The following is a 21,179-nucleotide window of genomic DNA, read 5'->3' on the forward strand; positions in this document are numbered from 1 at the left end:
TTGGTTTATTGGTTTGTTTTGACGCTTACTGTACAATAAGATTCCATTATTGACATGTTCATAATGTGAGCTCACTCAGAGAACCTGTACCCCTTCGACTTCTACGGAGTTACTGTATCGCTAGTGAGTGGTATTTTTGTTTTCCCCACGGTGCTCTCATGAAAGAAGCCACTTAGTGGGTCGGATTTCGATATTCGCACTACGCGGCAATGTCTCATTATGCTAGAGGTCGCCTTTGAGCACAAATCCTCCCTGTCAGTTCCTCCCATAATGCCTCTCAAGGAAGCTTAAACTGGGTCGAGTGACAGGTGAGTGTTATGGCGCCTGTTCAATTTTTTTTCCATGATACGATCGCTATATTTTGAGTGTGCTTGGACAGAATTCCCTCCTCCCTGGCCTCCGGGTCTTTGGGAGTCTGTGTTTATGCATAATATGTACCCCAAGGACTATCTCTCTGAAAAGAATTAACCAAACCTGCAGAGGTTTTCACCTCTTTGAAGAGAGTCGCCCTGGGGTAGGGCCTCCCACCTCCCCGCAATTCTGTTCACTGATAAGAATTCAGCAGAAGGAATGATGATACGGGTCTAGGAGCCTACCCAGTTGGTGCGCATGCTTAAGGGAGGTAACTCCGCGAGGTAGGGTCCGTGATAATAAATAAAAGAGTTTATTTATTGTACAATCTTTTATTCAAAAACATTGATACAACTGTCACAGGACATTTTTCAGCCGAAAATGCATAATATGTACCCCAAGGACTTTACTCTCTTCAAAGAATTGAAAACTATAAAGAATTAATGTCTTTGTCAAGTGATGACTGAATTTAATACAAAATTAGAAGGGGCGGTTGGGTAGCCTAATGGTGAAAGCGTCCTCTCGTCACACCGAAGAAACAGGTTCGATTCCCTACATGGGTACAATGTGTAAAGGGGCGGTGGGGTAGTCTAGTGGTTAAAGCGTTGGCTCGTCATGCTGAAGACCCGGGTTCGAATCCTCACATGGGTACAATGAGTGAAGCCCATTTCTGGTATCCCCAGCCGTGATATTGCTGGAATATTGCTAAAAGCAACGGAAAACCAAACTCAGTCAGTCAGTCAGACATTTCAGGTGTCCCCGCTGTGATATTGCTGGAATATTGCTAAAAGAGGAGTAAAACCTTACTCATTCAGTCAGTAAGATTAGAAAGTGTGCTAAAGTGGTAGCTAGTAGTAAGATGTTGTAATGCATTGGGTTAGATCCCTGTGCTGTGTTGCTTATCGTTTGTTTGCTTCTGTATCACAGACTTCAAGAGATCCTAATATGATGATCAATATATTTTCAAGTCCATTATTTTTCCTTATCCTGACTCATGTATTATTGATTGTCTCCTTCCTTTCCTGAACGTTAGTGGAACACTTGTATCTCCTTTTTGAAGCTCCCTTCAAAAAAGCAGACGTAAAATCACTACTCACCACGAGTTGTCTCCCTCTCTGTTTTGGCGGGAAAACGGCGCCACCCGTCTTCACACTCTTCACTCTCTCCTTCTTCGCCCTAGTGGACGGTTGGGAGAGCACCTGTGTCTCCAACACGGCACTATATCCTTTGCTAACTTAGTTATTACCCTACAATTTACCTTTATAAGGTTTCAGGGAGTATCCTTCTACAATATGGCTTGAAATTTATTAGCAATTTTGACTGTTTATGCACGGTTTCAAGTGATTGTTCAGTTTGTTTACATTTCATGAAAACCTGTTTTCGTTGTAGGTTTAGGTTCTCTGCTGCAGACCCGCATTTATTGTGCCCCAGTTGCACTACAATATGTACTTCCAGCTCTCGCTGTAAATTATGTCAGCAACTAACAAAAATTGAATTTAATAATTATTATTTCTCTGTACTTAAAAACATGCTAAGGATAAATCCAGGCGGCTGTTACAAGTCATGGCTAAACCGGCTGAGTCCCTTAAGAGCTGTCTGTCGTTGTCAGACGACGTACTTCCATCCAGTGACCTGCCGGAGGCGTCTTCAGAAGATGGGCGTGGGATGAAGTCCGCCGATAAGATCTTCTACGTCGGACAACTCCTCAACCCATATGAAGAAAAAGAGGCCATCTTCGTTGCAGAAGAAGCCTTACACCCCTAAGGCTTCAACGAGATCTACTGGGAGCTCTTCACAGACTACAAGGACCTTCTCTGCCGAGATCGTTCCGATGGAAGAAATAGGCTTGTACGAAGAACCGCCTATCCTCATCCCAGAGATACTGCATAAGAAGTAGACGCAGGCCTCAGCAACGGTAACGTCAGCACAGTCTGAGTTACCTTCTACACTGGCAGCAGGGACCCATGAGGTACAGCGATCCCTGGACCATATCGCTACCCTCTCAGATGCGTCATCTCTACAGTCGTCACAGACATTCAACCCCGGGGCCTTCATGCAGCAATTCTCTCAACAAATGATGGAAATGATGGAGAAGTGCTTCGCGCAGGAAAGAACATCGCATGATGGACAGCCAGGCGGCTCTCATCCCCAAGTCATCAACCTCAGAGAGGATCCAGTTCTGCACGAAGGACCCCACACTGATGATACATCTGAGAGGCCTACCAGAGGATCTAGCTCTAGGACTAAGAGCAGACCTACACTGCATGACGTCAGCAAACCTGTGCGAAGGAGGGCACGCTCTTCAGAACAAAAATAGATCGTCATCAGATGATACCCACTTCACAGAGAAAGAAACCTACACCTCCTAGAAGGTTTAGAGAGACGTCTCGGGACTCAGACCCTCAACAAAACCTCTCACCTGCGCGAAGGTCGTCTGAATTATCTTCAAGGGCGTCAACAACACCTCGCAGGTCGTCATGGGATTCACCACTTAGAAATATATTGCCAGGAAGGCAATCCCGCCCTAGAAGACGCTCACCTCCACGCAGGTCCCCATACAGATCGCCTCTTAGAACTACACGTAGTTCAACTTACTCATCTCCACACAGATCGCCACGTAGATCGCCACGTAGATCGCCACGCAGATCTCCATGCACGAAGGATATTCAACGATCATATACCAGTGGACATGATACAGAGGACGATGGCGGTATCATAATTTCGGACTCAGAGATAAAATATTGGATGGCTAATGGACTGGACCTAGCGTCACCCTCTAAGGAAGAGAATGAAGCATTTACGTACCTAATGAAGGACGATGATGTGGACACTATCACTCTACCTTCAATTGACCCGGTCTCGGACGTACCAGAGGATCTTGACGCAGCCTTTAGAAAGGCAACTAAGTTCCAGTCTCCAAATATCCCACAGTTCAACACAAAAAGCCTAAAGGACGAAGCTGCGGGAGGTAATCGGCATGAAGAAATGTGTGAAGGATCACGCACTTGACAATCATGCTCTGCAGTTTCGACGATTAATATAGACGTCATTGGACCATCCCACTTCAACCTCAGACCTTGATCTTCGTTGTGAGCCTATACGAAGGAACTCGTCAGCATGGAGGAAGAGATCTTCGCCGGCGGAAAGACTGAGGGACACGTGTTGAAGTTGAACAAGAGGGGTACTCTTGTCCGAATTCATCACCTGCGCAGATCTTCAGACTGAATCCAGGACGGGATTCACATCGTTGAGAAATTTTAGATAGATATATCTACATCAGAAGATAATAACGGGACTCATGTCCATATAGAGATCGTCACTTGCGTACAGATCTTCAGGTATTCACATTGGCGTGGTTCAGCAGCAGCCTTGCTAAGGCTATGAAGTTACAAAGTCAACATATTCCCAACGTTCAAGGTTGGGAATTCCCGCTACTTTACATGGGACCCTGCATAAAGGCTCCAGAGATTGATGTAAACTACAAAATCATCAACGACTCCCTTTGTAGAACTTACAACAAAGTTGAGCATCAAATCTACAAGGACCTGTGTATTTCAACACAAAGAGGGTAATTTACGACGCTTCATTGAGATCGATGAATGCAGTCTACAAGTAGCAGCGCTGAGGAGGTGTAGACTTCAGCTGATCATCTGTATAAAAGGATGACTGCATTATCTTCAGGTCTGAAGTAACAGTCACAGCAGCCAGGAAAACAGCCTACCTACATCGGTATTACGCTTAAATCTTTCGCGCTTACCATGCTACCCTCTATACACATGGTCACTCGTATAACTCCGGAAGCCTACGGACAAGACCGAGTGTTGATAAGATATCAACGACTGCACAAGATTCTACAAGGACCTTTTTTCTGCTACACCAGTGACGTCACATCGCGGGATGCTAAAGGAATCAAAATGCTTCATTTTGATTGGTCCATGAGAGACAACGCCCTGCGCAGAAGTCGGACGTAGTTCACATGTCAGGGAATTGTTTACAAGTGACAACAACCTTTCAACGAGGGAGGAAGGCCTCAATTACAGTCCAGTTAGACGGGAACTACGTGATTTGGCTGTCTTCACGGGGTTAGAGACCTTCCCTGTCATCATTGAAGACGATTCATCAGGCGAATTGCAGCAACATACGTTTGACGGACTTTTGATTACGGCAGCCAGTCTACTTTATATAGACTTGGCTAAAGATACAACAGATGGTATCGCAAGCTCTACTCTCTCTGTGGCCACTCCGACAGTGGCAGAGTCTGTTGGGTCTCCTCACGTCAGCACAGGATATGACGCGCAGAGGGAGATTACAACTACGCCCACTACAGGTCTTCGTAATTGCACATCCGGACGATCCGGACCCCTTCGGACTCCCGGACAGACTAAAACCATATCTACTATGGTGGACTCAGAGATCGAATTTTGCGGAGGCACCTACTTAGCAGAGCCGGAGTGCAAAACGCATCTATATGTGGACGCATCTCTCCAAGGATGGGGAGCACACCTCGACAACGAAGTGTCAGCTGGGAAATGGAAGTTACAAGAGAAAGATCTGCATATCAACATGCTAGAAATGAAAGCAGTGATAAACGCCATACTCCACTGGACCAGCATTCTATGAAATGCTCATCTAACAGTACACACGGACAACTCCACAGTGGCGTTCTACATAAACAAACAAGGGTCAACAAGGTTGGCGAACCTTCTGAACCTGTGCTTTCATCTGTTCAGCATAACAGACCATCTGAACATCCACATAAAAGCATGCCCCATTCCAGGAGCCAAGAATGTGATAGCAGACGCACTATCTCGTCCAACTCAGCCATCCCCAACAGAATTTGAAATCTTCAAACAGAGATAGGAGCGCCACTAATAGACTTGTTTGCCACAAGATTCAACAATCAACTGGTAACATTTGTCTCTCCAATACCAGATCCACGAGCATGGGCAACAGATGCTCTAAGCATCTCTTGGGAAGGACTAAACGCTTACGCGTTCCCGCCACCAGCTCTAATACCGGAAGTGTTGCAGAAAATCATGCAGACGAGGAACCTGCAACTGATTTTGATCGCGTCTTATTGGCCAGCTAGAATATGGTTCCCCATTCTCATACAAGAACTAGGACCGCCTCAACTGCAACTACCAGAGTGGACGAACTTGCTAGTACATCCACACACAAAGCAAGCACACGGCAACCCCAAGGTGTTCCGCCTACACGCATGGACCGTATTAAGGCGTGCTTGAATAAGAGAGGATATTCCGCCAGGGCAGCTAAAGCGGTCACGCTTAGCTTTACGCAAGTCAACACGCAACTTGTAATGACGACAAGTGGCTAAGCTTTGAGACCTACGCTTTGAAAACAGGCTTCACAGCCATGAAAGCGACACACACCCTCAAGTGGCGGACTATCTTTGTCACCTAGACAAACGAAGCGTTAAAAGGGTCAACACTCTCAACATACCTAGCGGCATTGAGCTCAGTTATCACTATGAGGACGAAAGTGTAAAACTGACTAAGGTACCAGAGTTACTGGCCTTACTACGCTCTTTTAAACTGGAGGACCAACAACAGAGATTTAAAGCTCCGGCTTGGGACCCTCAACATAGTTCTACGGCATCTCACCAGTGACGCTTTATGAACCATTAGATAGGACATCTTTTGAGTTCTTGACACAGAAAACTCTGTTCCTGATTGCCTTAGCAACAGCAGCAAGGATGTCGGAAATACATGCTCTAGACTTTGAAAGGACACGATTTGATGAAAATCGAAACATTGTGCATATGGGACTGAGATGGGACTTTATAGCAAAGAATCAACTGCCAGGTCAACCGACAGACAATTCCACATCCCAGCACTATCATCAGTCCTTGGGCCACAGGATACACACCTATCCTTGTGCCCAGTAAGAGCATTAAAAGTCTACCTACAAAGGTCTAGGACCAGGAGACGAAAAATTCAAGCCGCCTTTTTCATCCCTATATCGGCAGAGACACAGACTGAGATCTCTCGCACTACGATATCAATATGGATGAGAACTGTCATTCTACGGGCCTACAAAGCAGCAGGACTTGATCCTCCAAGAGCCTCCAATCCACATGAAATTAGAGCTCTGACATCAACACTCGCTCTACATGGAAACTGCTCTATCACGAGGATAATGGAGGGCTGCTTTTGGAAATCGGACATGGTGTTTGCCAACCACTACCTGAGAGACATCGCCACTGAAGACGCCTCTGGCATTCACCATTTCGCCCACTTGTTGTAGCACAACAATTGACAGTTCCACAGAGGCTTGAGACAGAGTCTCGCCCTTTATCACATGACTTGCAAAAGCCAACACTCAGGAGAGTTACAGCTTTAGAGTCCATATGCACGCCTAAGACAGACTAGCATAAGTGATAAGACCCAGTACTTGTAAGGACGCACTCAGACATAAGAAGGGTCGCTTCTCCACTTGATGCTTGCATCAAGAGATGGAGTTGCAAAAATCCACATAAAAATGTTAACAGAAGCAAGGACCAAAAGTTAACAATTGTGGTCCCCCCATCAGAGAAAGCTGGAAGTAAAGGGTTACAGCAGCAGCAGAGCCTAGCAGTAAATTGAAGTGCTACCAGGAAGTTCCCATAGGGGTATGCAAGACGAAATCACCAAATTGGAATCCAGAAGTGGCTTGACTCCACCACCAAACTGGCCGGATTCTACAAGCAATAATACATGAGTCAGGATAAGGAAAAATATGTAATTTTCTGAGTAAAATTGATATTTTATACTTATCCTGACTCATGAGGTAAGCCCTCCCAACCTCCCCCGCTTAGGCACTTTGGATTTCCCAGCAAATCTAAGTGTCGGGCTTGCAATTCGGAGAGAGTGAAGAGTGGGAAGACGGGTGGCGCCGTTTTCCCGCCAAAACGGAGAGGGAGACAACTCGTGGTGAGTAGTGATTTTATGTCTGCTTTTTTTAAGGGAGCTTCAAAAAGGAGATACAAGTGTTGCACTAACGTTCGGGAAAGGAAGGAGACAATCAATAATACATGAGTCAGGATAAGTATAAAATATCAATTTTACTCAGAAAATTACATTTTTTTGGTGCTTTTACAAATAATCTGTGTAAGTAACAGTTGTACTTGTGTAAATTGTTGGATTCATCATGTGCTATAAGATGTTTTTTCAAAGCTGTTTCCTTTTTTCATAGTTTTACATAAATCCACATAATGTCTCCCCAGTTCCAGGAATCCTCTTGTGTCTGGCTTCTACAAGATGCTGGCCGTTGCAATGAAGATTGGGAACAAACTAGACTATTTCAAGGTGGGACAGATAATAAAGGAAGAAGTGCTAGTGTTTGATGTTTTTTGATGTTGTGGAAAGGGAAAAAAAGGAACTATGTGTGCTCTTTTGTTACTCCAGATGGAGAATGTGGAAGGGGACTGACAAATAGAATAGAAAGATAAACAAACATGGGTGTTATTTTGTCATGGCTTCTCAATAAGACCTGTATGGTGTTTATTAGTCAATAGTATTCTATGAAAAGTGGTTCTATATTTGTCTCATAACATATGTACCAACATTGATAGTGTGTGGTTTCCCTCCAGAATGTGGCTCCAGTGTCTCCGGTGAAGTCTGCTGATGCCATGGATGTCGACGATGGCCCTGGGGAGGGACCCCAGCAGAAGGATGTCAGCTACCAGCTCATGATGAAGTTCTCTAAGGAGGTAACAAACCGATGGAAACTAGAACTTGATGGTTACAGAGAGCAGTCATGTTAACCATTTAAATGGGTCTTTTAAAAATCTTGAAGACCTCGGGGACTTTATATGAAGGGATACAGCTAGAAACTTTACTGGATGCATTTTACACAATTTGTATTTCATTTTGAATTTTTGGCTCCATATCTGTTCATTAAATTAATTCTTTTGTTGATGTCATCATTGGTTGGATATATTGACATATTCCTGGTCCTTGTAAACATTAACACCACAAGAACAATCCCATTTCAGATGTAAGCATTTGGAAGCATCTCTTAAAACCTGAATATTCATCTGTTTTATTCATTGTACACCTGTTAGGATTCAAATCTGTTCTACTTTAAGTTTTGCTGACCCAACAGCCATTCAGTGCAGTAAATCGGGTGTACATTTAAATGTTGTAACACTCAGATATATTGTCTGTCTTGATGTACTTTAGCAATATCCTGTTATGTTGAGGTTTTTTATATGACCACTATATTGTCATGTGAAGCTGCGATGTGTTGATGTGGTTCACATGGATACTATATTGTCATGTGAAGCTGCGATGTGTTGATATGGTTCACGTGGATACTATATTGTCGTGTGATGCTGTTGTGTTGAGGTGTTGGTGAGGATGAAGCAGTACCGTGATGACCTCCTGGCTGCCTGCCTCACCCTAATCCTTGCTCTGCCCAAGGAGATTATAGCAGAACAAATGACTGAGATTGTTCCAGCCATTCAGGTAGCAGCAAATTTAATGATAAAATTTTTGTCCAGTGTTCATGATATATAGAAGTCGTTATTTTTTTTGTCGTTTTAGCCAAATATGTTCACATAAAGTTCATTCAGGGTGCCATTGTATGAAACAATCTGTGCGCTACGACTGTCATAAGTCTATATTAAAGTATGGATCACACTAGTGCCAACATTTTGTTGGAACCAAATGGAGCCAAATGCAACCAAAAGATCCATTTGTTTTAACATGTCATTTTGAAACCTTTGTGTGTTGCTCCCAATGTCCAGTAATGTTAATTTATCTTGGATATGTCCTTTGTTACTGATAGCCAAAGAGAGTAAACTTGTTTTAGGTCTTGTTCTTAAAAATACCATCCCCCACATGTATTGTCATTATCTTCAGGTGACATTGACCTTGGGCCTGAGTTATCTCCCCTTGGCAGCTATTGGCCTTGATGCACTTGAGTACTGGAGTTCTCACCTTCCGGAGAGAATATTACACCCTCACTATAAGGACATCCTGCCTTTCCTGGACAACTACATCAGAACTGTTGACAAAGGCAGGTTTAAAGTTGCTACTGTGTTCATGTTGTTCAATAAGAAGGAGACTCTACATCCTATTTCATATGTGTCTTAATGGTACATTCTTACGAAGCAGTTGACTTGACAGCCATGGAGTCATGTGTAGCTTTTGACCCATGAATCTGAATTATCATACAGCTTGACTGAAGCTTCAACTACTGTATGTATGGTTGTTATTCGTTCTTGAGAAACGTTTTCTGGACTTTGCAGTCAGTTATTTCTCATTTATGTGACTTTGAATTAACTTTTACGCTAGCTTTCCCGTGGTTTACGCACGTGTTGCTATTCCATGGCGGGAAGTTTAGCATGCCAAGTGGTTGAAATATTGCGTTTTTAACCAAGTATTTCATGTCGCGTTGTCGCATTCACGTAATTTTCAATGTTTTGTACGTGTATATTTATGCTGTTGTGTTACGCCGTTAGCTACATGCTTGCGCGTTTGCTTTCAGGCATTTACTGGGTGTACTTCCTGCGGGCAAAATATCCCTCGCTCAGATAAGCATGATAAATGCTTATGCTGTCTGGAGAAGGCAGGGCATAACCCTGACATCTGTGAATTGTGTATGGTCTTTTCCCCTGGGCCCAGAAGAGACGGACGGCTGACTTCCTTATTTACAAGGAATTACGTGAGGCGGGAGGGGACTTGACCCAGGAGGTTCCCCTGTCCAAGGCCAAAAAGGCTAAATCTAAGTCTACTTCGCATAAGTCACACTCTCATTCTCAATCCAGTGGTTTTGATATGTCCGTTATCACACAATTGTTTCAACAGCATATGGACTCAGTGAAGTCCCTCGTTCACGAGTCTGTTGGAGGGGATCGGGGGGACCGAGAGTCGCCGAGCTCGGCTCGATCCCTTGGCCAGGCGTCTGTCGATCCTTTGCCTTTGGCTTCGGGTCAGATGCCTCGGCTCTGTGGGTGGAAGGGAGCACTGGTGACGTTTCCCCGCATGTTGTTCTTCTCCGCCAACTATCCAAAGTTCAGGCCCACCTGAAGCGAGACTCTTTACAGTCTGCCGCGTCAACGGCGATGTGCGCAGTCATGGGGATGCGCAAGCTGTGGCTGTCTACATAAAACCTCATAAACCTCATGAAATCCGACCTGGTACCCACCCAGGACTTGGTTTTTCTCGGGGTGCGGTTTACAACTCAACATGTTCTTGTCTCTTTGTCGCCCAACCAGGTCACCAGAGTACGGGAGATGCTGTCTTCGTTCCTCTCCCAGCCCCAGGCACCAGCACGGACTTGGCTCCGTCTACTGGGCCATATGGCGGCGACGATCTCTGTAGTGTGGCGGGCGCGGTTGAGGATGCGCCCTATACAGCAAGCTTTGGCGAGTCTGTGGGCTCACTCGGAGGACCTGGAGCGGAGTCTCACAGTCCCCGGGTGGTTGACACCTCACCTTCAGTGGTGGACCAATGTCGGGAATCTCACCAGGGGGATCCCCTTGGAAATCCCGACGCCAGCTCTTACAGTTCAGACCGATGCGTCCCTCACGGGCTGGGGGGGTGTTCTGGGCAGTCTGTCGGTGTCCGGACTCTGGTCCGAAGCCGAAGCCCACCTTCACATCAACGTGTTGGAACTGAGAGCTGTGCGGTTGGTTTTCGAAGCTTCGAGCATGTCCAGGGCCAGGTGGTTCGTCTTCAGTTGGACAACCAGACGGCCATGTCGTACATCCTGAAGCAAGGCGGCACGGTGTCCTGAGCGCTGCTCCGGGAGACATGGGACTTTCTCCTCTGGTGCGACCAGTGCGATTGTCAGGTACTCCCTGTTTATCTCCCGGGGCTGGAGAACGTGCGAGCAGACGCTCTCTCTTGCCGGATCCTGGCCCCGCACGAGTGGATGCTCGACAGGCAGATATTCAGAGTTATCTCCCAGTTGTACGGGTCGTTCCAGGTGGATCTGTTTGCGTCCGGCGGGACGAATCAGACACCCGTGTTCTGCTCTCGAATACCGGACCCGAGGGCGTTGGCTGCCAACGCCTTCCTGCTGGATTGGACGGGCAAAGTGCTCTGGGCGCCTCCCGCCGCTACCACTCATTCCCCGTGTCCTTTCACAGCTGTCCACCCAGCCAGCTCGGCTGCTTGTGCTACTGGCACCGCTTTGGCCGTCACAGAGCTGGTTTCGGTAATTTCAGGTTTCTGGCTCAGCCTCCTGTTCTATTACCTTTTACGACCGGACATTCTCACTCAGAACGGAGCTTCCACCCCAATCCAAGGATTCAATGGGTGGCTTGGCCTCTGTCAGGTCTAGCCTCGAGGCACACGGAATTCCTGCAGCAGTTGCAGACACAATTCTGGCTTCGAGGCGGGATTCGACTAACGTTCAGTATGAGGATAGGTGGTCCCGCTATGCGCGCTGGTTTTCAGATAAGGGGATTGCAGATCCCTTTTCTGCGGATTGAGTCCGAGTATTGGAGTTTTTGCAAGCTCGTTTGGAAGAAGGCCTGGCGGCTTCGACCATTCGTGGCTACTCCACCGCTATTTCCACTTTTCACACCCCTGTCGATGGTGCTCTTCTGGGGCAGCACCCTCTCGTACAGCGCTTTCTCGCTGGCGCGGAACGGGTTCGACCTGCGCTCAGGCGCAGGGATTTGTCAATTGTGCTCGATTGGCTGTCCGGTCCCACTTTCTCACACCTATCGGCTATTTCCATTCAGTTGTTAACTTGGAAGGCTGTTTTTCTGGTGGCGGTAACATCTGGGCGTAGGGTCGGCGATTTACATGCTATGTCGTCCGACCCGGCGCTGACTGTGTTTCACACTGATCGTGTCAGTATTCGCCTCCCGGATACGTACCGCCCGAAGGTCGATCACGCTTTCCATGTGACAGCTCCTATCGAACTTCCCACTCTTACCCAGCCTTCCACATCGGGGACCTCTGCAACGAGCACTCACCCGTTGGATGTCCGTAAGACCCTCAAAGTCTATATCAAACGAACGCAGGGAATCCGTACGGGTACCCAGCTGTTCTGTTGTTACGGTGGCGGGAAGGCTGGTGTGCCGGCGAGCAAGCAGACTTTGTCTCGCTGGCTAGTTTCGTGTATTTGTGCCGCTTATCAGGCTAAGGGCAAGCCTCCCCCTGAGGGGTTGAAGGCTCACTCGGTCAGGGCAGTAGCCGCATCAAAAGCTTTTGGATCGGCACTCCCCATTGAAGAGATCTGCTCTGCCGCTATTTGGAGCCGGCCTAGCACGTTTATTTGGCATTATCAGCTCGATACACATTCCTGTAATCGTGCGAGCTTTGGCTGTTCTGTTCTCTCCAGTGGACAGTGTCCTGCCACCCTGACCGAGTGAGTCTTGGTTTATTGGTTTTTGTTGACGCTGCTGGTCAATACTGAGTTTTATTGACATGTCCGCTAATGGGAGCTAAATAACCTCATTTCGATCCTCTACGGAGTATTTAGGTCGGTTGTGAGCGTTTTGACATTCCCCCCTACGGTGCTCACTAATCGACACAAGGTGGGTGGGGCTTTGTTTACATTTCGCACCATGTGCGACTTGATATGCGAACCTCTGAGGTCGTCTTTAAGTACAATCCTCCCTGTCAGTTCTCCTCCCACAATGCCTATCGCGGAAGCGAAAACTGGGACATGTGACAGGTGAGTGTTATGGCGTCTGTTACATTATTCAATTGACGATAGCTATTTGTATGTGCTTGGACAGAATTCCCTCCTCCCTGGCCTCCGGTCTTTGAGAGTCTGTGTTTATGCATAATATGTACCCCAAGGACGATCTCTACGAAGAAGAATTAACCAAACCTGAAGAGGTTTTCAATTCTTCGAAGAGAGTCGTCCTTGGGGTAGGGCCTCCCGCCTCCCCGCAATTCTGTTCACTGATTTATTCAGCAGAAGGAATGATGATACGGGTCTAGGAGCTTACCCAGTTGGTGCGCATGCTCAACGGGAGGTAACTCCACGAGGTGGGGGCCGTATAATAAATAAAAAAGTTTATTTATTGTACAATCTTTTTATTCAAAAACATTGATACAACTGTCACAGGACATTTTCAGCTTGGAAAATGCATAATATGTACCCCAAGGACGACTCTCTTCGAAGAATTTAAAACCTCTTCAGGTTTGGTTAAGTTTCTGCAAGCTCGTTTGGAAGAAGGCTTCGACCATTCGTGGCTACTCCACCGCTATTTCCACTTTCCATTCCCCTGTCGATGGTGCTCTAGCACCCTGTCTTGAAGCCCTTCTTAGCTGGCGTGGATCGGGTTTGACCTGCTGTCAGGCGTACCAGCCCACCTTGGGATTTGTCAGATTGGCTGTCCGGTCCTATGTTCTCACGTCTAACAGCTATTTCCATTCAGCTGTTAACATGGAAGGCCGTATTTCTGGTGGCGGTAACATCTGGGCGAGGGGTTGGCGACTTACATGCTATGTCGGCAGACCCGGCACTGACTGTGTTCCATCCAAATCGTGTCAGTATTCGCCTCCCGGATACTTACTGTCCGAAGATCGATCATGCTTTCCATGTGACAGCTCCTATCGAACTTCCTACTCTTACCCAGCCTGACATTTTCAGCCGCAGAAAATGCATATATGTACCCCAAGGACGATTCTCTTCAAAGAATTGGAAACCTCTACAGGTTTAGCTAAGTTTTTAATATACAGTAATTTCATCATATTTATGCTGGTATCACATATTTTAATGATATGTATGTAAGTATTATGTTTCATAATTTTGCTTGTCTTACCTTTTTAGGTGCTGAAGAGGTAAATGTGGACAGTACAGTAACAGTGAAATCCTCTAAATCCAAGCGAGGACGGAAGGTCACCGTGAAGAAGGTGAAGGACAAGAAAATGGCGAATGATAAGGTTTGTTTCTCAGAGGTTTTTGTACTGTCCTAAGATTATTCACTATTATTCATGCTTCATGGAATATTGGGATGAACTCTGGCTGTGACATCTGTGACTGACCCTGCCTTGGACATGAACATAAAACAATGTGACAGCCATGACTGAGATCTCAGCAGTATGAACTTGATCCTATGAAGAATATGTCCCCATGTATTACAGGGCTATGAGTCTCAGCTTGCTGTCATCAAACAGAGGGTCATGCTCTACCTGGGATCCCTTGGCGGTGGCATCAACCATGCCCTCCTGTCTCGTGCTGACGAAGAGATCAGCAAGCAGGCCATAGCCTGGGACACAAAGCAGCACCTCAAGTTTGACATGCCCTTCATTGACATGAAACCAACTATATACTTTGGTAAGCTTTCTTCATTCTCCAAAATGTCCAGAGTCAGTGAATGAGCTGTTAAGGAATGTAAGACATGTTATGCACAGTCACCTCCATTTTACCTCCTGCCTTATATTTTCATTGTAGTTCTTATTATCAATGAATGCTACAAGCATTTGTTTTAGCAGAGATCAAAGTTATTATGAAGAATAATGTATAAAATGGCAAGATAAGGCCAGACGAATTTCATTTCTTGTTTTACGGGTTTTTGTCCTCAGAAAACCTAAGGCAGGAAGGAAAAAACATAAAAATAAAAATCACCAGTCAAAGTAATATTCCTTTTAAATACTAAAAGTACTTTACTTTTGGCAATTTATGAAGTGTATATGTGGCAAAAACAATCTAAAAGCACTTTCTTGCACATTTACATTTTTGGCAAATAAATATATTCAAATTTTATTTTTTGAGCAGGGAAATATATATATATATTTTTTTCTAATTCTTGAAAAATATGACAGGCAGATCCGTAAAACAAGAAATAAAATTGGTCTGGCCTAATTGAAAATTTACAAGTTTAGGTTTGTTTATGACAGTTATGAAGAATTGGCCCAATGAAGAGACAGTTACCGAACTTAAAATAACAGAAGCAAGATTGAACCATGTGTTCATTTTTTCACATATAGCATACATGTGGTGAATAGTTATGCTGTGTCAATCTCAATTTACTCACTAACATTAGCAACCCTGGTTCGAAGCTCTCCTCTTACCAAAGTTATCTGCCCCTAGACCAGTTCCTGCCTCACGTGGTTGAGCTGGCCACCAAGTCCGGGGACCGGCAGACCAAGGTGGCAGCTTGTGAGCTCCTCCACTCCCTGGTGCTGTACACTCTGGGCCGGGGTGCCAGCCTCCCGGGGGACAAGCAGAAGAAGATGCCCATGGACCGACTGTACAAGAAGCTGTTCCCCTCCATCCTACAGCTGGCCTGTGACGTGGAGCTGGTGAGACTGACACTGTAACCAATATGTCTGTGAGCTTTAGTCCATGTTATTGTAAGTAGTGTATGGTATGATTTTTGCCACTTTTAGCAATATTCCAGCAATATTGTGGCGGGAATAACAGAAATGTTCTGCCAACATTCTACCCATGTGGGGAATGAAATCCAGATCTTTGGCATGATGAGCAAAAGCTTTGACCACAAGGCTACCCCACCGCCCAGTTATAATTAGTAATGGTTTTCTTGTTAGTCATTGATGTCTGTGAACTTTTATCATCGAAACCTGGCTTTGATAGGACATATGAGTGAGATATCTCCAAGGAGATATTGCTACGATGTAATTGCATTGCAATGCTTTGCGGACCACTGTGACATCATCACTTACCATGATGCCAGAATGAAATGACATCACTACTCTCTGTGCCACTGAAGCTGGCTAGCTATTCTCGAAACGTTCGTAGCCCTACAAACTTCTTAAGCCCATTCTTAACGCACTGGCTACGATCAAAGTTAAGAATTCTTAGAGCTACGAACGTTTCGAGAATAAGAGCCCTGGTTAGCTGTACTTTTCCACTCAATACACTACCCCAAATTATTAACAAACTGAAAAAGTTGGAAGTATGATGTGGGATGATAAACAGCATCTCACTCACTTTTGTTGATATACATCAAGACATTTGGTTTAGCATCTCTATATGGAATACACCTTCCAACAGGTAGAACTGTTTATGTGTAGATGCCTTCATTAATGATAGTGTCTATAATTTTGTGTCCCCTCACATATGTTGCTGAACAATAATTTGAAGAGAACCATTTCTAGACAGAATTATATATTGGTATGAACAAATCAGGACTTATGTAGCAGCTAAGGGACAGGAATCATACTATGATTATTATTTCACTGAAATCCGTATTTGTTGTAATTGAGGTGACAAGTTTGTTATTTGATTGACATGTAAATTTTCAGATCTAATCAACGTCTCTGTGTGTTTCTCTTACAGGTAGCCAGGCAGTTGTTTGAACCCCTGACCATGCAGCTGATCCACTGGTTCACCAACAACAAGATGTCGGAGAGTGTGGAAACCATGGCACTGCTTGATACCATCTATGTAAGTCTGAAGCATGTTACATGCCAAGTGAAGATCCATGTGAGAATTGGTCTTCAGCAACCCATGCTTTAAGAAAGAGGAGAGGAACAAGATGGCGTCAAGCTTGCTGCTTGTCCTTTATCCCTGTTGCATTGAATGATTCTTACGTGAATCACTGGAATGTCTGGTCCAGGCTTGATTATTTGCAGACTGGCCTTGTATCGATGGAATATTGCTGTGGGCTGTCTTAAACAATGAATGAATTTATGTGTGACAGCTTGTATGTCTGTCTGTGACCAAAGTCACAAACACGAATCCCAATTGTACTAAGCTCTGCTTATAATATCCCATATCATACCAAAATCCACTTCCACAATAATACTGACAAAAAGGTTTGGACAAGCAGACTCATAAGTGTTTTAACAGGTTGGCTGTTTTCATGGCTCTTTATTTGACATTGCTGACTTGAAGCTGTTGTTTGTCTGTAGAAACTTGATGATGAGTTTGTGTTTGGTTCTCTTCCTTTAAACTTGTTATTGAATTGATGGATAGATTCATGTCTTTGTCATCTGTAACAGGAGGGCATCATTCAGGCGACAGACACGGCTCTCCGGGACTTCAGTGCCCGTTGTCTGCGGGAATTTATGAAGTGGTCCATCAAACAAACCAAGAAGGTTGGTACCATTTAGTGAGGCTTTCAGTTCACATCAACTTCACCTTTCAAGATACGGGTGAGAATTGGTCTTCAGCAACCGATACTTTTAGAGGACACAAACAGGATCGGGTGGTTCGGGTCACCGACATGGTTGACACATATCATCATATCCCAATTGCGTAGAACAATGTTCATGATGTCAATCACTGTATTATCTGGTCCAGACTTGATTATTTACAGACTGCTGTTATTTAGCTGGAAAATTGTGACAAACAAAACTCCAATGGATTCTTCAATGGAGAAAACTTGTAATATCAATCACTAGTTATCTAATCCTGGGCCCCGTTTCACAAAGCTATTGTAGTGCTACGACTGTTGTACTTCCTTTACTGAAACATAGACTCACGGCAGTCGTAGTGCTACAATAGCTTTGTAAAACGGGTCCCAGATTCTTATCTTCTCTGTATATCAGTTGCATTAAACACAAAACAACTGAAATTCAGAAAGGAGTCCATTGTTTGAGATTTGTATTATTGGAGAAGTTTTGCCAATCAGATTGTATGTTATTATAATGATACCCTGCTTTTTGAATAAAGTTCAAGAGAACATTTGTATTTTTTCTCTCCAGGGCATGGAGAAGAGTGCTGTAAATGCTAAGTCAGTGTTGAAGCGTATGTTCAGTTTTGCCATACATCCAAGTGCCTTCAAGAGACTTGGAGCTGCTCTCGCATTCAATAACTTCTATGCAGTGTTCAGGTAGGTGATTCAAAGGAGCACAGTTGAAGAACATTATGTCACACATTTCAGTTCAAAGCAACTTAACAGTATACTTTAGATAATTGTAACAAGAAAACAAGATTCAATGAAATGTACCAAATAATGAATATTGAATATTTTTGGCAAGGTTTTGCCACTGTAATGAAAACATGGTAACTCTGCAAAGCTAGACATTTGGAACTTATGTGAAAAATTGTAACCAGCATGTGTGTTTCTTGTTTTATAAGCTGTTATGAATATCTATGCTTTTTTCAGAAAGCATTTAAAAAAATATGAACGATTTCACTTGGACATGATATGGAAAGAACCAAACCTAAAATTGCTTCTTTGACTTAATTGAAGAATCTGATATTTGAAGTTTGGTGACGTAGTGATGAGTTGTCGACTTTAAGCACAGCTTCCTTTGTCCCCCAGGGAGGAGCATGCCTTGGTGGACAGGTTCACTTTCCAGATCCTGGTGCACTTTGTGGAGAGTCTCAGTATTGCACACTCAGACCAGGCGTCTCTTGGTGAGGTCGAATCACAGACTTTGTTCTTTTTTCAATTTGCTTTTCACTTTTATTTTATAAAGAATCCATTGAAAGTTTTATCATCTGAAAGGCATAAATTCAAGCTGTTATACTTGATCAAAATATGTTCTAACTTTTGTAAGACTTTCTTGTTTTGTGACATTGTCATGATCCTTGTGTCAAAGTGACATTCATTTTTATTGTGAACAAAATTGCAATATGTGTTCCAATAAAGGAGTGGTGATATATTTCACTTTGATTTCTTAGAACTTGTCTTCAACAGCCCATGCTTAATGTAAGAGGCAAATAATGGGATCAAATGGTCAGCATCACTGACCGATGCTCATGATGTTAATCACTGGATTGTCTGGTCCACTCTCGATCATTCACAGAAGCTGTCATTTAGCTGGTATAGCACAACATCAAACAACAAATGAAAAACATGCATTTTCCTTAGAATTTTGAAAATTGTATGTTTAGTTTATAATAGATTAAGAATTGTCTGGTGCTAGGAACATTTTATTGTCAAAGTGATACTTGATGAAGGTACAAGGGAACAGTGTGCTAAAGCTTTGGAACATCTGGAGAAGATCATCAAAGGTCATGTTGACATGTTGAAAAAAGAAAGCAAGCAACGAGAAGAACCAAGGTACAACATGATTTATCTTTCTGAGTTGTAAACCAACATCTTCCACTGCCTTTGTTACTTTTTGGTACTGGAGAACAAAAGAAAACATTTAAGTGTGGAAACTAATGAAGTATAGACACTGTTGATGTGTAGACATTGTTGCAGAATAGCACTGGTTGATATGTAGGGACCGTTTGAGTAGACATTGTTGAAGAATAGCACTGGTTGATATGTAGGGACCGTTTGAGTAGAGATTGTTAAAGTATAGGGTCTGTTGAAGTAATGGGACTGTTTAAGTGAAGGGAATGTTGAAGAATTGGGACTGTTCAAGTGAAGGGATTGTTGAAATATAGGGACTTTTGAAGCACTGGTACAGTTGAAATATAGGGACTGTTGAAGCATTGGGACTGTTGATGTGTAGGAACTGATAAAATGTAGATAGATTATTACTGATAGGACTGATACATATTTGGGCTGTTGAGGATGTAGCTAAGGATATTGATGTGGATTAGTTGCCAATCTCTGGTCTTTGTCAGGGAATGGAGCAAGAAGACTCTGGACATTGCTGTGCGCTGGCTGACCAGGCAGTGTGGACGTCCGCAGACAGACTGCAGACATTCCTGCATGAAACTCGTGGTCAGTCTAGCACCACTGATTCCAGGTCAGTCCATCATGGTCAATGTCTAGATTCATAGAAGTATTGCTGCATCTCCATGGCGATACCAGTAGAAATTTGTCTTCAGCGACCCATGCTTGTCATAGGTGTCCCCTAACGTGACTGGGAGGTCAGCCTCGCTGACTTGGTTAGTGCATGTTATTGTATCTCAATTATTTACATAAATGCTCAGGATGTCAACCATGGTCCAGATGTAATTACTTACAGATGGGCATCATATAGCTGGTATATTTAAAATTAAAGAAATCCTTGTATGAATGGAATGAAGATGTGAGAATGAGTCATGGTGACGTGCATAAACATGAGGCTGCACATCCTATTTCTTGATATATGTATTTAAATATTCTGCTTGGTAGACGACAATTAAAATAAAAGTAAAGTTGTTGGAATCACTACATAAAGGTACTGCCTGAGCTAGGTCTGTTTTGACATCTTGTTTTGAAAATATGTGAGGTACTGTAAACTAGTTTTAACATTGTATATGAACATTGTGATGTTGGTATGATGTGTTTGTCATGGTATATTGATGTTTGGTCATGTGACAGTGTTAAGGCATTCTGTGTTACTGTGTATATGCAGGTATCAAGGCCGCTAAGACCTACTTCCAGACCTTTCTCAAGTCCAAGGAAGGGCCACTCTATTTTCTGTCCAGGTAGGCTTATGGTTGATACTTGTGAAGATCCTTGTTAGAATTGGTCTTCAGCAACCCGGACCCATGCTTGTTGTAAGAGGCAACGAATGGGATCGAGTGGTCAGGCTCACTTACTTGCTTGACACATGTCATCGTATCCCAGTTATGTAGATCAATGCTCATAATGTTGATCACTGGATTGTCTGGTCCAGACTTGATTAATTACAGACCACCACCATATAGCTGTAACATTGCTGAGTGGGGCATTAAACACCAAACCAACTTATGGGTTGATCACTGGCATACACAGTCACTTGCAAGTGTTTGAGGGAGGCAATCAGGCCAAGTATGGCAAGATGGGGGCAGAATGTAGTTCTAGCTTGTGACCTGTGTTGATGCAGGTTTGAGGGAGGCAACCAGGCCGAGTATGGCAAGATGGGGCAGAATGTAGTTCTAGCTTGTGACCTGTGCTGATGCAGGTTTGAGGGATGCAGCCAGGCCGAGTATGGCAAGATGGGGGCAGAATGTAGTTCTAGCTTGTGACCTGTGTTGATGCAGGTTTGAGGGAGGCAACCAGGCCGAGTATGGCAAGATGGGGCAGAATGTAGTTCCAGCTTGTGACCTGTGTTGATGCAGGTTTGAGGGAGGCA

At 44.2% G+C, this 21,179-nt stretch overlaps 1 protein-coding gene across 1 annotated transcript in view; it reads left to right on the forward strand.

The window, feature by feature from the left end:
- Window positions 1–21,179, forward strand: part of LOC124263906 (DNA-dependent protein kinase catalytic subunit-like) — a 116,472-nt gene that overhangs the window by 25,885 nt on the left and 69,408 nt on the right. The window contains 18 exon segments of the mRNA XM_046698635.1: window positions 2,307–2,632; window positions 3,133–3,319; window positions 3,446–3,532; window positions 3,682–3,919; window positions 7,574–7,655; window positions 7,940–8,059; window positions 8,697–8,816; window positions 9,213–9,369; window positions 14,095–14,207; window positions 14,409–14,601; window positions 15,358–15,569; window positions 16,567–16,674; window positions 17,232–17,327; window positions 17,937–18,064; window positions 18,500–18,594; window positions 19,141–19,243; window positions 19,759–19,883; window positions 20,478–20,550. Coding sequence (XP_046554591.1) covers window positions 2,307–2,632; window positions 3,133–3,319; window positions 3,446–3,532; window positions 3,682–3,919; window positions 7,574–7,655; window positions 7,940–8,059; window positions 8,697–8,816; window positions 9,213–9,369; window positions 14,095–14,207; window positions 14,409–14,601; window positions 15,358–15,569; window positions 16,567–16,674; window positions 17,232–17,327; window positions 17,937–18,064; window positions 18,500–18,594; window positions 19,141–19,243; window positions 19,759–19,883; window positions 20,478–20,550 — 2,563 coding nt within the window.

Source organism: Haliotis rubra, unplaced genomic scaffold (assembly GCF_003918875.1).
Source record: "Haliotis rubra isolate DU_JTF1 unplaced genomic scaffold, ASM391887v1 Scf9, whole genome shotgun sequence".
NCBI classification, from domain to species: domain Eukaryota; kingdom Metazoa; phylum Mollusca; class Gastropoda; order Lepetellida; family Haliotidae; genus Haliotis; species Haliotis rubra.